Below are 16,249 nucleotides of genomic sequence, written 5' to 3'. Positions count from 1 at the left end.
TCTTGTGTCATATTAAGCAGACTGCTGCTCGTTCCTGTGGAGATTCAGGTTTTTTTTGGTTTATCTTCAGTCCAGATGAACAGGGCAAAAACTACTTTGTAGTATGAGAAACAAGAATAGCAACTGGTGCAGAAATATGGTTGCAATGCTTCTACCTTTTCACTGATCCACTGTGCCGCAATTGAGTTGTCTTCTTTCTGGGCTCCAACTAGACACCATCCTGCTCTCACAGGAGATATTCCTCCACAAATCGACTCCAACACAAGTCACTCCCATGGGCGTGTGGAATCACCCCTGTGTGTTTCTGTGCTCCCAGCACCAAACTATAACAGCAGGACTTTCTTCCCACAGGGTCCTGGCCTTCTTTGGGTGCATTCACTTGTCCCAGTGTGGGGCCCGACACGTGCTGCAAATCTGTATCTGCTCCACCACAGAGGCCATGGCTGGCAGGATGGGGCGGCCCTGCTGTCTTACCACAGGATACAGAGGGGCTCTGCTCTGGCACACCTTCCCTTTTCTTCCATTGTTAGCACAGATGTTCTCCTCATGACTCCTCCCAGGTTTCCTTTATTAAATACCTTATTGCAGAGGCATAGCTCATCGGCCTGGTGCGGAGACAGGGGGAGCTTCAAGAAGCTTCTCACAGGGGACCACTGCTGTAGCCCCATCCCCTGCTACTAAAAACCCTCTGCCACTCAAACCAGGACAATGATATTTTTATTTCTGCAGTTAGCAGAAATAAAGTGGTTTATTTCTACACTTAGCTTTTTATTTCATTGAATTTTTTGACCTTGATAATGGGCATAGGTTATGAACTGTCTTTGTATTGTTTATAGCACACTGAGACATAAGTTATTGACTGCACATCCCACTTGTGACTGGAATATCAGTTTGCAAGGTTGGGCATGAAGGGGAGCTTACTGAAGGGGAATTTAAAGTTCTTTAAAAAAACTCCTGTGTAAGTAACGCAACAGTTACTGAATTACAAGTGTAAGCTTGAGATGATATGTTCAAATGCATGCAGTGTTACTTATTTTTTAAACAGAGGGTTGATGCACTTTTATAATTTTAGGAGATGCTGAAGAAGTGCCACCTGTGTATGGAATCAATTGTTCAAGCCAAAGATAGACAGGCTGCAGAAGCCAACAAAAATGCAAGCATTCTTTTAGAGGAACTGGACTTGGAGAAGGCAAGTTTGAGAGAGTTTGGACCTGTGAAAATATATTCAATAAATTTTCAATTTCGCATTCCTTCAAGATTATCAGATCAGTGAAAGTATGTATTAAATATAGGAGTGTGTGTAATTACCATAATTGGAGTGTCTAGAGCTGGGTACCAGGTAATCTTGAAACTTTACTTTGACTACTGTTCAGAGAAATTTGGATCAAAAAGCACTGGTTTGTGTCTTAAATATTAAAAAACTATATCAATAATGTTACTAGAAACCATATAAAAAACTATATCAATAATGTTACTAGAAACCATAGTACCAGAGTAGAAATCTACAAGAGTAGTGTAAAATGAGCCCACGGTTTATATTCAAGCTAGTGGAAGCCATTTCATGTTCTAATATTTGAAAGGGAGATAGGTGGTGTTTGGACTGTACTGCTGAGACACACAAGGTTGCACAAAGAATCCTGAAAACGTGTCTTGGAAAACACTTGGTTTGCGTGGTGTCTGTCCTCTGTTTCTACACTAACTTTCTGTTAAGATGAGTGAACAATCTGTTTGGAAGAAGTAAATACGTAAAAATGTGGATTGTAGAGAATTTAGCTTCTATTTTGTAAATATGCTGGTCTAAAATGCAGGTTCAGCTTCCTAGGAAATAGAAAGCATTTACATTTCTTGTAATGCTGGGGCATCTTTTAATACTGTTCCATATGCTTAACTTGTAGCTGAGGGAAGAAAGCAGGAGACTGGCTTTGGCTGCCAAAAGAGAGAAAAGAAAGGAGAAAAGGAGGAAGAAAAAAGAAGAACAAAGACGAAAACTAGAAGAAATAGAAGCAAAAAATAAAGAGAATTTTGAACTTCAAGCTGCTCAGGAGAAAGAGAAGCTAAAAGCTGAAGGTGATTTAAAGTACTTGCCTTATTTTTGAAACAGTCTTGATTTCATTCCCGTATTTAACAATCACTTTTCTTGTCAGAACTTGAATACAAGTTTTTTTATGACCTGCTGATCTTTCCTCTTGTTTACCTTTTCTATTAAGCCCATAGATTAGTTCGATGGCTTCAGGGAGAGTTATGGTTTAGCTTTACCATGGGATTGGTGTTGGCTTGTTTCTTTCTTTTTCTTACAGGTTCCAATACTTAAAACCAGGTCCTTTCTTTTTTTTTTTTTTTTTTTTTTTAAAAAACTGGCAACATGGAAATTCCAAATACGTATTACTCTCTTATCCATCGAAACCTGGCTCTCCTGTATCTTGTGGCAATGAGTTTCATGTGGTGTACTGAAAAATGGTTTTCACTGGTTCCCTCACTCTGATATGCTCAAAGGAAGGAAAGATGTGACAGGTTTTTTTCCCTGTTGTTTCATATGCTTGTTTATGTCCCCTAATTGCTTATGTCTGCCTTTCCACGCCAGAATTCAATGTCACATTTGTTAAATTGCTACTGCATTTGTTCCAAGAAAAGAATGAAATTCTGGGAGTTACTATAAGCAAGGGGAGAGGCTCTATGATACAACATCTGTAATAGCTTTACAGATGCCTGCATAGTTTGTGGTTCTGCATGCTTCTTGGAGTTTTGTAAAGTTGATCAGGAGTCATTTGGTAGGACAGGTGTGATTTGGAAAACAAAACCACACAAGTTTCCTCAATCCAGCTAAATTAGTACTGTTTTTTTATTCTTCCATCAGATGATCCAGAGGTCCCAATGGAGCCTCCGAGTGCTACGACTACGACCACCATAGGTATATCTGCAACTTGGACAACATTGGCAGGTTCCCATGGGAAGAGGAATAATACCATCACCACAACAAGCTCCAAAAGGAAAAACAGAAAAAACAAAGTAACGCCTGATAATGTTCAGATTATATTTGATGATCAACTCCCAATTTCTTATAGCCAACCAGAAAAAGTGAATGGTGAATCTAAGAGCAGCAGTACTAGTGAAAGTGGTGATAGTGACAATATGAGGATTTCCAGCTGTAGCGATGAAAGCAGCAATAGCAACAGCAGCCACAAAAGTGACAATCATTCTTCCGCAGCCGTTACTAACATGCAGAGCAACAAAAAGCAACCATCAGTTCTTGTCACTTGTCCAAAGGAGGAGAGGAAAGCAGCTACTGGCAAATCTTCCATAAAGTAAGTTGCTGTGACCATGTATGCCATTTTAAAGCGGTGGTTGCCCTATGTTTGAATGTTTTGCCCTTGTCTTCATGGGCTTGCATTCTTAAATCAATTAGGAAGTGGATGAGGCAGTGTGTCCTTGCTCTAGTGTGTATGAGAAGTATAAATGTTGAAGTGTGAGCTTGGAATTTAGGAGTAGGTTCTGAAGCAAAAAACATCACTGTGGGCTTGGAATTAGAGAACTATTTGGATATTTTGAGATTTAAGTAGTGCTTTAGTGCTAAAAAAAGGGTTGGAGGAGCTGGACAATGGGAAAAATGCACATAATCTTTTTTTTGTTGGTGTTTTATTGCATAATGATAGCACTTATTTTTTTTAAAAGGTTGTCTGAAGTTATTAGTGAAGTGACAAGTAATTCCTTGTCTACTTGCACAAAATCTGGTCCTTCTCCCCTTTCTTCTCCAAATGGAAAGCTAACCATTGCTAGTCCTAAACGTGGTCAGAAAAGGGAAGAAGGATGGAAAGAAGTTGTGAGAAGGTAAGCAAAACATTCCCCTAATTCCCCTTGCTGATGTCCTTTTTCTGAATGTTTTATCTAGTACAGCCCTCTCTGGGGTTACTGAATGACCACCTCCTCAGCAGACTGGATAGGCTTCACAAAACTACTGCTACATAGGTAGTTTTGACCAACCTGCCCTCTGCTTTGTGCCATGGAAGCGTTTCCCAGTTAATACTGTTTCTTCTTTGTATAGATCCAAGAAGGTTTCTGTTCCATCAACTGTAATTTCCAGAGTCATTGGCAGAGGAGGATGTAATATCAATGCGATACGTGAGTGTACAGGAGCACACATAGACATTGACAAACAGAAGGACAAAACTGGTGATAGAATAATAACAATAAGGTAAGCGGGCTGCTTGATTTTCCTTGTTCCTGGGGGGATTTTTTCATTGTAGAACACTTCACTGTGTAGAAAAATGAAAAGGCTAGATGTCAGTGTCCCTTGAAATATCACTTTGAGAGAGTCAGTTGTTTGAGGCAGGGGAGACAAATGAGGTGGAGAAACTTAAGAACAGCTGCCAATACAAAAGAAAACTTCAGATAAGGTGGAGCATAAATGTTAATATTATGTGTTTAGACTTGTTTAGACATGGCTAAATATGTAGGTGTATTTAGGGAAGCAAATGTTTTAATTATTTGGGCTTTCTGGAAGTTTTCAACTTCTTGAGAAATTGTCAGCAACAAGAACATGCTCAGTCTTCAAATTAGAGAGTTGTTTTTCTGTTGGTGTTAGTGTGACAGAAGACAGGCTGGATCATGTGTTGGAGGTACTTAGCTATAATGTATGTACATGCTTTAGATGCACTTCCCCTTTTCCCTTCCTTTTTATAGGGGTGGTACGGAATCAACAAGACAGGCCACACAGTTGATTAATGCTTTGATTAAGGATCCAGATAAGGAAATAGATGAACTTATTCCAAAGAACCGTTTGAAAAGTTCGGCTGCAAACTCCAAAATAGGGTCAACACCTGCCACCACTACAGCTGCTAACAGTTCTCTCATGGGCATCAAAGTGACCACTGTAGCTGCTTCGTCAACATCTCAGACTGCATCTGCACTCACAGTGCCTGCAATTTCTTCAGCATCCACTCACAAAACCATTAAGAACCCAGTGAATAATGTGCGGCCTGGTTTCCAAGTTTCTCTTCCATTAGCATATCCTCCTCCACAGTTTGCACATGCTCTACTTGCTGCTCAGACTTTCCAGCAAATCCGTCCGCCTCGGTTGCCCATGACACACTTTGGAGGTACTTTCCCACCAGCTCAGTCCACATGGGGTCCATTTCCTGTTAGGCCGTTGAGCCCTGCAAGAGCTACCAACTCACCGAAACCTCACATGGTGCCTCGCCATAACAGTCAGAACAGCAGTGGTTCTCAGGTGAATTCAGCGAGTTCTTTGACAACTAGTCCAACGGCTACAACAAGTTCAGTGGCTTCTACTGTGCCTGGTTCTTCTGCAAACGGCAGCCCAAGTTCACCTTCAGTCAGAAGACAGCTTTTTGTCACAGTTGTGAAGACATCAAACGCCACAACGACCACAGTGACAACCACAGCGAGTAACACAAGCACAGCGCCCACAAATGCCACGTATCCAATTCCTACTGCCAAAGAACACTACCCTGCATCTTCCCCCTCATCTCCATCTCCTCCTGCGCAGCCAGCGGGTGTTTCCAGAAGCAGTCCTTCGGACTGCTCAGCAACCTCTCCCAATAAAGGTGCACCTTCATCTGATCCAGAAGTGGGTAGTCCGCCAGCAGTGGAAGCGAGCAGCTCGACCAGCAGTAGGCAGCCCAGTTCTGGTACCGGCAGCTCATCTGTGCACCCTGCTCATCAGCAGCCTCCAGGAGCTTCTCTGCAAGAGGCAAGACCCCCTCTTCAGCAACCTCAGGTTCCTGCACCAGATCCTCGAATGGTTGTGCCTCCAAATTTAGCAGCAACAAGCTCATCTGCTCCTGTGGCAGGTCCAACAAATGCCCCAATGACCTATCCCATGTCTCAGACAACCATGGGGTCTTCTCAGCCTGCAACTAAGATGGAAACCCCGGCCATCAGACCGCCTGTCCACGGCACCAGTAGCGTCCATAAGAATCCAACTCCTGTGCAAAATTCTGTCGCAGTCCTCAACGTTAATCACATCAAAAGGCCCCACAGCGTTCCTTCTTCAGTGCAGCTTCCTTCTACCTTAAGTACACAAAGTGCTTCTCAGAATTCAGCCCATCCAGCAAACAAGTCTATGGGTAACAATTTCAGTGCTACTTTACCATTTGGGCCATTTAGTACATTGTTTGAAAACAGTCCTACGTCTGCTCATGCCTTCTGGGGTGGTTCCGTTGTTTCATCGCAGACAACACCAGAATCTATGCTATCAGGAAAGTCTTCATTTTTGCCAAATTCGGATCCTTTACATCAGTCTGATACTTCCAAAGCCCCAGGTTTTAGGCCACCGTTACAGAGGCCAGCTCCAACTCCCTCAGGTAAGCCTGTGCTTTGTGTTCATACCTTAATAATATATTTAAATAGTAACTGCTGCATGTTTTTGTTGTGAACACGTAATACTTTTTGCCTCAGCTTTTGTGGTCATTTATAGTAAATCCTGCAACAAAAGGGTGCTGTAATAAAGTTTGTTTTTTCTGTAAGCAAAGTTGAGTTCATCTTCCTTTCAGGTGCAACCTGTCAAATCTAGTAACTGTTTTGCAGCTGATGAACTTGATAAAAGTAGAGGAGTCATTCTTTTTGCTATTCCAGTCTACTCTTCTGTGATAACTGAGATACTAAAACACTTTGCTGTTTCCACTTCCTTTTCCTACCACCAGCTAGTAACTATTCTAGTTTGTGGTAACTTCTTGTCCTGAGGCTGCAGCAAAGTATGCAATATCTTTAGTGTTAGGATGCTTGAAACAAAAATACTGGTTTGATGCAAAATTGTAATAAGAGGCGTGTTCTCTTAAAGCTTTTTGATTGAATTTAGTAGTTATTTCATTGACTCTGAATTTCTTAGCAAGATGTTTAGCCTCCTGCACCAACAGAGGCCAAGAACTTGTGTACTCTTAGCTTACAGAACATGCTCTATGCCTGTTCTAGTAGGACCTGTGAGTTACTTATGTAACTTTGTGTATGAATTGAGAGATACAACAGCTGTTTTTTTCCTATTTTATGAATATTATGGTGTTGAGTAGATTTTGACATGCTCTCTGAATTTTGTCAGCTTAATATGCTTCTTAATGTTTTGACTTGGGCACACTTGTACACTGTGTATTACTTGAGTATGCCTGTCAGTTAGTTCCTAAGTGAAAGCACCACAGTCCTACTCCTACCTCAGTAATTTCTCGTTTGGAAGGCTTTAGGCACAAATATAAATCTTTTGTCATGTGCTTTATGTGTGGGAGAAAGGTGCAAGTGCCACAGCAGTCCGGTGGTAATAAGCTTCCTTAATGGCTTTTGAAACTTAAAATCACAAGGTTTTATCTTCCTCTTTCTTCATTGAGCAAAGTATTAAAGGAGTAGTAATTATTTTGAATATCTTGGCTAACTGGTGCCATTTGGTATTAATAAAATTTTCTTAAGCAAGTGAAAATGTGTCCCTGGATTGGGAAAAAAATGCTTCAGTGTGATCATGGTGTATATAGACTTCATTCTTTCAAATAAAAAAATAAATGAAGCAAGTCTTCAAATTTAGTTTATTTCTACTGTTCTTTGTACAAAACCATACTTTCTAAACCTACAAAATTTAAACTACAGGTTAAGAAAATGCTCAAGTTACTTTTCTGATGTTCAGTTGAATCAGAATGCGTATTATGTTAATTTATTTGTGTTCAAGGTACCTGCATAAAATAAAAATCGTTCTCGATTTATATATAGAGCTCAACTGCCAGATACTGTCAAGATTTGCAGAGTATGAAGCTTAAGACTACTAGTACTCTTTGGAAAATAGTAACACACACATAGCCCACAGACAATTGATTGGATAAAAGTTTTTGTTCTTTCTTTATTTCCATGAGATGGGTGACCTCTTCATGGAGATCTTTGAGTACTGGGAGTCACTTGTGCCACTTTCTCTCATAGGTATTGTCAGTATGGATTCACCATATGCTTCTGTAACACCTTCTTCTACACACCTGGGTAATTTTGCCTCAAACCTTTCGGGAGGTCAGATATATGCACCTGGGACACCTCTTGGCGGAGCACCTGCAGCTGCTAATTTTAACAGACAGCATTTTTCCCCGCTTAGTTTATTGCCACCATGTTCATCAGCATCAAATGGTGAGTTATAGTCAGTGAGAAACTAATTGAGAAGCTATTAAACAAATAAAGTGGCCTCATGCACAGCCTGTTTCGCATAGGCTTTTCTAGTTTTGTTCAGTTTTAACTTCAGGTTTTTAGATATTTTCTAAACCTTTATGCAATCACAGATTTTGAGATAAAACTTTCTTGTGCAAGTTCTGATCTCCAGTGTGATTTCTTTTTAGCAGCTAAGGCCATGCTATTGAGGAGTTCCTCATTCTTGCTGCAGTTAACTTTGGCCTGTTAACGTATATGACATTCTTTCAGTCATTTTGCAAAGACAAGGTTGGTTTTTTTGGTTTGTGAAGGTAATATTCCAAGTGTGAATTTCGTAAACCTTGTAATGATGTTTTACTAAAGCTAGCTTGACAGTGGTAATGGCTTCATTTTTCTGATGTTCTTAAAACAGAACTGTGTAATGTATTCCAGGAGAAAAGACTTAGGGCAAGTTCTGGTACTTTCCTCCTTGTTTGGCCCCTTCAGTTTTGGCTATGCAGCGGGATTTTTGGACAGAAAACACACTGTTGAATTCTGGCTTATTCAGGGAACAAGTTAGTCTGTTACACTGGCAAAAATAATGACAAAGAAAACCCACAAAAAACTCCACAGAGAACAAATCAGGATTTAAATAAAGGCAAAACCAAGAAGAAACAAACCCAAACCAGCCCAACAACAACGTGGGTTTATTTCAGCTATGCTTTTGGATATAATCCTCAAATCCTCTATTGCTGATACACAATAATGCTTAGTTGAGATTCTGAACCGTCTGTTGCCGTCAGTTGTGGTATATGTCCAGTAGCTGAGCTGACCGGGCATGATAATCATTTTATGTAAGAGACTAAATAGATGGTGAATGTATCTCTGATCTGAAAGTAAACCCGCTAAAATTACCCTGAAGTGTTTGCTGTATGAATCTGGCATTAACAAACTACCTGTTTTCACTTGCTTGATGTATGGCTTGACATTAAAGGACAGGTTTGTGGTGACCTGAGAGGATCTGGCTGCCATTACTGATGGCTCTCATTACTCTTCTTGCAGAATCTCCTGCTCAGTCAGTGTCTTCGGGAGTAAGAGCACCATCTCCCACCCCTTCAGCAGTGTCCTTGGGATCAGAAAAACCCAGTAATGTTTCTCAGGACAGAAAAGTTCCTGTTCCAATTGGGACTGAACGGTCTGCACGTATTAGACAAACTGGAACTTCTACTCCATCTGTTATCGGGAGCAACTTAGCTGCTCCAGTGGGACATAGTGGGATCTGGTCCTTCGAAGGTATAGGTGGCAATCAAGGTATGTAGTGTTAATAAATGTCCCTGCGCTTGCAGTTGACCACAATACTGTCTTTTCCTAACTTGTCTTTGGAGCTGAAGGACATTGCAGAAGTCAGTTCCTTAAAATGTAGGAGTGCTGTTTCCAAAGGAGTTGGAGAGGGGATTTCTGTTTGCCCTTGTATCCATTTAATTGTGTTTCAACAAGTTCTCAGAAAACCTCCAGCGTTCTGAAACACCCTGGTTGGGAAGGTTTGTTACTTGAAGCAAGAAATAACAGGGAAATAAACCCACAGGGTTTACAGAGATGAACTGAGCGAGAATCACTGGATTTAGGAAGAGGGGAAACGAAGATGTCTCAAGATAATGGTATAGTTTCTTTCTGTTGATAAATAGATTTTGTACAATAGCAGTTAAATATTAATATTAACTTGTAGCCAAAGTGGAGCTTTTTCTGCTGGGGATTGTGCAATTTATGTTTTTATGAACAGGTGGTATTCCACATTTGAGTTTTCTTTGTTGTTTCTAGTCATGCCATTTGCATTTTAATAACACCAGGCTCTTGGCTCTCCTGTAGTCACACACAGAAGTCAATTTTTTATTGACTTCTGAAATATTAAGACATTGATGAGACAGCTTTTCTCAGCAAACACTTCGGGAGTCTTGCATGCAGTTTATAGGAGACCGCTGAATTTATTTTGTCTTCTTTTGTTGTTGTTTTTTTGTTTTGTTTTGGGGTTTTTTGGTTTTATTCATCTTTGGTTTGGGTTTTTTTTTTGCTTGGGATGAGGGCAAGGGAATCATGAGACCATGTTGGATGGGAGCTTTGGAGGTCATGTCAGCTTCCTGCACAAAATGGTGTCAGACTTGAGTTGCTCAGGACTTTATCTGGTCTGATCTTGAAAACCTCCAAGGATGAAAACTGCTCAGCCTCCCTGAACAACCTGATCCACTGCTTGACTGGGAGGTCCAAACAGCTTAAGGTTTTAATAGACTGACTGTGCACATGCTTTGCATGCAATCAGTATACTGTCCTGTTGGTTTTTTTCCCCCCAAACACTAAATAGTTAGGCTGTATCCAAACATCTTTTGACTTCACTAGTGGTCTTTTCCTCATCTATATAGTGAGAGGCTATTTATCATTAAGGCTTGAGAAATGAAATACTTCTATTTGTATTATCTGGGTGCAAAACTTGCCCTTTATATCTGTCCTAGCTTTTGGAATGCTGCTTCCTTTCTACTTTGTTCAATTTCTTCAACATTTTGATTTTCAGTTCAGAAGGGGATAGGCTTTTCTCGTTTTGAATAATAGGATAGCCTCAGAAATGTTTCTGTATTCTTTTTCCACCCCTCCAAATGTAATTTCCTTATGTTTTATTTTGAAAAACTGGCTTTCTGGATGTCTGAGATTTGAACTGTAATAACAATACCAAGCTGCCTCTAATGAATTCATGTAATTTAGAACATGAGGGCACATCTCCAGCTGGTCATTTTCTGGTTTTGCTTTTCAAAAGTACTTCTCTGTCTCTTACTTCATTAAATAATTCATGAAAGAATGGTAATGAAGTGGAGCAAATAGTCTTCATAGCATACATACCCCTTTCACAGCAAGGAATTTAGGTTTTTGGAGGAGGAGGAGTTAGCACAAATATCAGCTTTCCCTTTCAAATGAAGAAAAACTGCAGAGGTGATGCTTTGGTTGCATATAACTGTTCAGAGTTCCTTGCACTGGCTCAGGATTCCTGCTGTGTAGTAATTCTGTGTGGAGGTGCCATTTCTGCTGCTTTCCATCCCACAGGCACCTAGGTTTTAATGCATGTAGTTAGATGCATGGGAACTGCAAGTTAAGCAAATGCCACTTTTAGGAATGTTACAGTGTGCAAACATTTGGGCTGGAAAAGGGATGCCTAGTGGTTGTGATGTATAATGCTGTTGCTATGTCTTCTGTGGTGTTAGATAAAGTGGACTGGTGTCACAGCGGAATGGGGAGCCACATGATCCACAGGCCCATGTCTGACCCAGGGGTGTTCTCGCACCAAGCCATGGAGAGAGACAGCACGGGAATCGTAACGCCTTCCGGTACATTCCATCAGCCTGTTCCTGCAGGATACATGGACTTCCCAAAAGTTGGGGTAATGACCTTCTTGGGACTCAATACACGCGGTACCACTCGATTTCCCTGTCAGTGCATGAGGCAGATGAACAACGCTGAGGTATTTGTTCACTGTGTGGTTGAGCATGCATAAGTTAAAATGCTTAACTAGTCCTCACAGTATTGCAAAGCTTGGATGTAATAAATAACTTGTCCGTGATGTACTAAATACATGCATGGAAAGGTTTTTCTTCAGGTGTTTCATTACTGCTGTAAGATGAATTTCTTTAACACAAAACCCCTTTTGTTATTCTGTATATGCAATAGTAGCAGTGTTTACATATACATACTGATCCTTGCTTTATCTTCCTCTGAAGGGTATGCCTTTTTCTGTGTATGGGAATGCAATGATTCCTCCTGTAGCCCCCATCACAGATGGTACTGGAGGCCCTATATTTAATGGGCCTCATGCTGCTGACCCATCTTGGAACTCGCTGATAAAGATGGTTTCAAACTCCACAGAAAATAATGGGCCTCAGACGGTAATTTTTCAATTTTTACATTTGTCATTTTGTTTTAACTTAAACTGTGGCGAAAATAAGATTCGAGCGGTTAAAGTATGAAAAAAGTGTAGTGTATCTTTTTTCTCATGCCTCTAAGGAGCTAATACAGCCCTCTACTCACCACAGCACTGAGTGCTGTATGTGCTTGCTAACGACTCCTAAACATTAGTCATCTCTCAGAAATAAGTGTAAGTTGTCCTGAGAAAAAATGAGCATCACTAAGTTAATGCAGTTCAAAGGAGTGTGCTGCTGCTAACTTCTGTGAAAGTATTTGTGACTGAGAATTGGGAAGCTTGCTTTTAGCTGAGCTTAAAGAAGCCACCTATTTAATCAGAGTAGACACCTTGTTACTTACTGTAGAATAACTCTTTTGGTGATGTGTTAAAGGCAAGTCTGGATAGAAAAGATAGTTCTACACTGTATATCTTACTCAAAATGATCATCATTTCTGTCTATGCAGTTCTGCATTTGGGAAAACACAAACAATTTGCTTTTGTGAGAAAAGCCATTTATCTCCTGTCACGTAAGCTTTTCCTTCCCCAAAAAGGGGAAAACAGCATTGGGTCTAGAGAGTGATTGCTGGGCTGTGGAAGGCATGATGTCTTCACTGTATTAGGAGTTTGTGTAGGAAGTGAGGTAGTAGCTTTTCTGTCTGCTGCTCTGATCTTGCTTGGGTTACAGGCTTGTTCACTAAATATAGTTTAGGCGTAGGGATTATGCTCCCCTAAACCCCTTGTTTGTACTCAGCCAGCAACTGATATGATAATGGATCATTGGTAGCTCTTGTTATATTCTGTGTTTATTTTTAATTATGCAGCTAACTCTGTTGCATGGTTGCAAAATAAAGGTATTTTGGATTTAATTTGCTTGGGAATCATCCAGGCTGCAAACAGTAGCTCACAGCTCTGGCAGACTGTAGGTGTGCAAGAAGAGGTGGTCTGCAGTTTGACCACAGTTCATGTATTGCTCTGAAGTGGCTCATGACCATTCTGAAGCAACTTCTGGTTTAGTGGGAAAACTTTGTCCCCTTAAGAAGGTTTTACTTTGTTATACTTGGATTTCCCCAGAGCTGGAGGAATTTGTATGTGTTGGGGGAAAATAATTCAAGGTGCCAGAAATAAAGTTCTTGATTGTCTGAACTTCCTGAGGTAGAGAGGAAGGACAGTCTCTTCCTCTGGAAGCTGGAGGTCTTCAGACACTGTCCTTGCAGATGATTTTGCACACATAGAGTCCTCTTAATTCTCCTTGACAGCAGGCCTGGCGTGTTTAGAGGGAGTACTTGTTTCCCTGGGTCTAAAGGGAAATATTTTTCCTGCAGAACAGTAGAATATATATTACATCAGTGTTGTTATAGTGGGCATAAATAGCATTGATTTAGCTGTGAAGGAAGGTAGTCAGACTGGGTAAAAATACTTTTTTTTGTTCACTAAGTAGAAAGGTAGAGGAAGATTGACCCTTTAGCCAAGGTGGAAAAAGTACAGGCAGAAAGATTAAAACCCCATTTCCCTCCTTTTCTCACCTGAATTACAGCACAGTAAAACAAGTGCTGGAGGGGACAGTGTAGTTTGAGGATGGATTGCCATGTTGTCTGATGTTGAGCTTTACTTGGGTGCACCGTAAGCACTGTGGTGTAATTTTGACTTCTGAACTGTTTTGAGCAGCCCCAAAAGCATGGTGTTAAATGAAACTTTCTCTTTCAGGTGTGGACTGGAACTTGGACACCTCACATGAACAGTGTGCATATGAACCAGCTTGGCTGAGTGGGATCAACTTGCTAGCCTTGAGATTCCTTTTTTTGCAGAGGAAAACACAAATGGCAGAAACAGTTTATGTGCTCCCAGATCATTCTACTGATGTGCTTGACTGAAGTGTGTAGGCTTTTTGCAGAAGAACTTACTAACTGACCTTTTTCTGTGAACATTGTGACCGCCCATTCCCCACCATCATACGTTTCAACTTAGTTAGCCTTTATTCTTTATTTTCCTTTTTTTTTTTTTTTTTGACATAACTTTCTGTTGAAGCTGTTCTTTGGCTGGTTGGTTTTAGTACTGTAAACTGCTTCTGAGCAAACACAGAAATTTAGCAAAATTATGTAAACTTGATCCTGAAGTTTTAGAATGGCAAATAAATGTACAATTGTTTACATAACAAATGGCTAAGCAGAAAGTAAATTTCAATATGTCAGTATAGAGGCTCTACTTTATGTAGACTTAAATTAATGTGAGATATGTACCTTCATATTCAGAAATCTGGATGTTTCCTTCATACATTAAACTATTAATAAGCATAACTTTTCTACTTGTGTAATTTAAGTACATTATAAAAAACTTGGGCATTATCAGAGAGCTTTTTCAAAATGTGTGTTGGATTTTTTTGAGAAAGCATACATCAGATGTAAACGGATGCTAAGAGTTTCCATTTTCCTTCTGTGGAAGGTGTTTCAACAAAAAGCATCTGAGAAAACAGCCTTTTGGCACATTGAGTCGCCTCCACACTGAACTCCTCTACTTGCCCGGTAAACGGGGTAAATGTATCACGCTGCAGCATCTATTAAAAGTAATTCTTACAGTTGGGTTGGTGCAGCAAGGTCTGTTCTGTTCCTTGAGTGCTCCCAGAGCTGCTGTTCCTATGGCTCCTTCCTTGATCTACACAAGTCATTTCAGACCATACATCCATGGTGTGTGTTAGGTCAAGAATAAGACTCTTCACTTGAAGTTTTAGCCGAGTTTCACTGATGAAAACCAGCTCCAGAGGAAGGATTATTTCAGGACAAGTGGCTTTGTTCTAGGAGATGGTATCTTGATTCAAAGTGGGTCACTGCCCATGAAGGTTTATTTGGAAAAGTCCAAATGAGAATTTCTGTATTGTCAGGAGCATTCACCTTCTTCATTTAGAGTTGCTTGGAGCTAACAGTAGTATACAGAGGCGAAGTCTCCAGAGTACAGTGAGGCACGACTCAGCAATGACACACCATACAGTTTGTATGGTTTAAAGTAGATCTACGAGTCAAATTTATTTTTGCACAGGACAAGCAAGGGGCCGGTGTGATTTCTTTCTAGTTACTCTGTATGGAGGAAGGCTGAAGGAGAGCTTGTTTTTTCCATACTGTGTCACTTGGAGTCACACCTTCTGTTATAAGTTTCTAGCTTGGGAGTTAGAACCTGAGGAAGAAATAACCCAGATGAGTTCAACAGGCTGCTGTTAGGGCTGGAATTGAAGTGCTGTTTTGTATTAATTATGGTGCTCCTTTGAAAGCCCGAAGAGAAATAAAAAGTCTTGCTCAAAGAAATCTGCCTTTTAAATATTGTGATATTTCTGAGGTGTCCAGAAGGGTTTTGCACACCCATGTCCATATACATGCCCTTAGCTCATGCTCTACGTAAAAGCAAGCTCCTTTTTCTGCTGTTTGATCACCTGAAAGAACCTTGTGTAAAGAATGGTGCTAGCAAAATGGATACCAAACTGATGAGCTGCTGAAAAAAAACATTTGAAATTCAATTTCAGCACCTCCATGTGCTGATCAGCATCTTCTGTATGACTGCTAGCCCTCTTTGACAATTTTTTGCTTAAGGCTTCCCTGCTCATCAGGATTATTTATGTTGCTATTCTCAAGTAATCCCACTGACAGATACTGCTCAGTATTTATTACAATCCTCAATGCCTTGGGTCGAAAGAACAGAGTTTTGGAGGGTGTGGGTTCTTACATTGGTTTTGTTGCCTTGAAAAATGAAGCTGTGGCTGGGGTGCCTAGGCTAGGTGCTGCCTTTAGGGCATCTGGTTTGTTCAGTGACATCCTGGGTGGTTTTGGAAGTAAAATGAGGGTTTGGGGTGTTTTTTCCTCTCTCGGATTGTTTTTTTTTTAGTACTTAAAGTGTCATACTTTGGTCCTCTCTTTATCTGACCAATACATAGTGGTGTGGGACCTGCTATGTCATCTTTACTAAGGGAAAAGTAAGAAAAACATGTTCAGAGATAGGTGCTGTGTCTTTTGAGGCTGGAGCAGTGAAGGTGGTGGAGCAGTCGGCCGCGGCAGCTGTGGGGGCAGGCGTTTCCTCACTCCCCGAGCCGCACGCGGATCCTGCTCTAGGGCAAGGGCTAGCGCTCCGGAGCCGCTCGTTGCCGCTCGCCCGCCGCGCTCCTGCCCGCGCTCCTGCCCGCATGGAACATGGCCGCCGGGAGGCCGCGCTCCGCGCCGGCGCATG

At 40.9% G+C, this 16,249-nt stretch overlaps 1 protein-coding gene across 3 annotated transcripts in view; it reads left to right on the top strand.

Moving 5' to 3' along the window:
* ANKRD17 (ankyrin repeat domain 17) overlaps positions 1-14,337 on the top strand; it is a 56,647-nt gene extending 42,310 nt beyond the window's left edge. For all 3 annotated transcript variants that reach the window (XM_026847710.1, XM_026847709.1, XM_026847708.1), the window contains 11 exons: positions 1,073-1,189; positions 1,896-2,067; positions 2,855-3,302; positions 3,670-3,825; positions 4,040-4,189; positions 4,678-6,320; positions 7,909-8,106; positions 9,166-9,414; positions 11,349-11,524; positions 11,862-12,026; positions 13,748-14,337. In XM_026847710.1, coding sequence (XP_026703511.1) covers positions 1,073-1,189; positions 1,896-2,067; positions 2,855-3,302; positions 3,670-3,825; positions 4,040-4,189; positions 4,678-6,320; positions 7,909-8,106; positions 9,166-9,414; positions 11,349-11,524; positions 11,862-12,026; positions 13,748-13,807 — 3,534 coding nt within the window. In that variant the 3' untranslated portion in view covers positions 13,808-14,337. The remainder of the gene's footprint in view (positions 1-1,072; positions 1,190-1,895; positions 2,068-2,854; positions 3,303-3,669; positions 3,826-4,039; positions 4,190-4,677; positions 6,321-7,908; positions 8,107-9,165; positions 9,415-11,348; positions 11,525-11,861; positions 12,027-13,747) is intronic.
* The last annotated feature ends 1,912 nt before the right edge of the window (positions 14,338-16,249 follow it).

The sequence above is a fragment of the Athene cunicularia genome, assembly GCF_003259725.1.
Source record: "Athene cunicularia isolate RWA chromosome 4 unlocalized genomic scaffold, athCun1 chr4_part2, whole genome shotgun sequence".
In the NCBI taxonomy this organism is placed as follows: Eukaryota; Metazoa; Chordata; class Aves; order Strigiformes; family Strigidae; genus Athene; species Athene cunicularia.
Note: the sequence above shows the minus strand (reverse complement) of the source record. Positions and strands in the feature narration are given on the sequence as shown.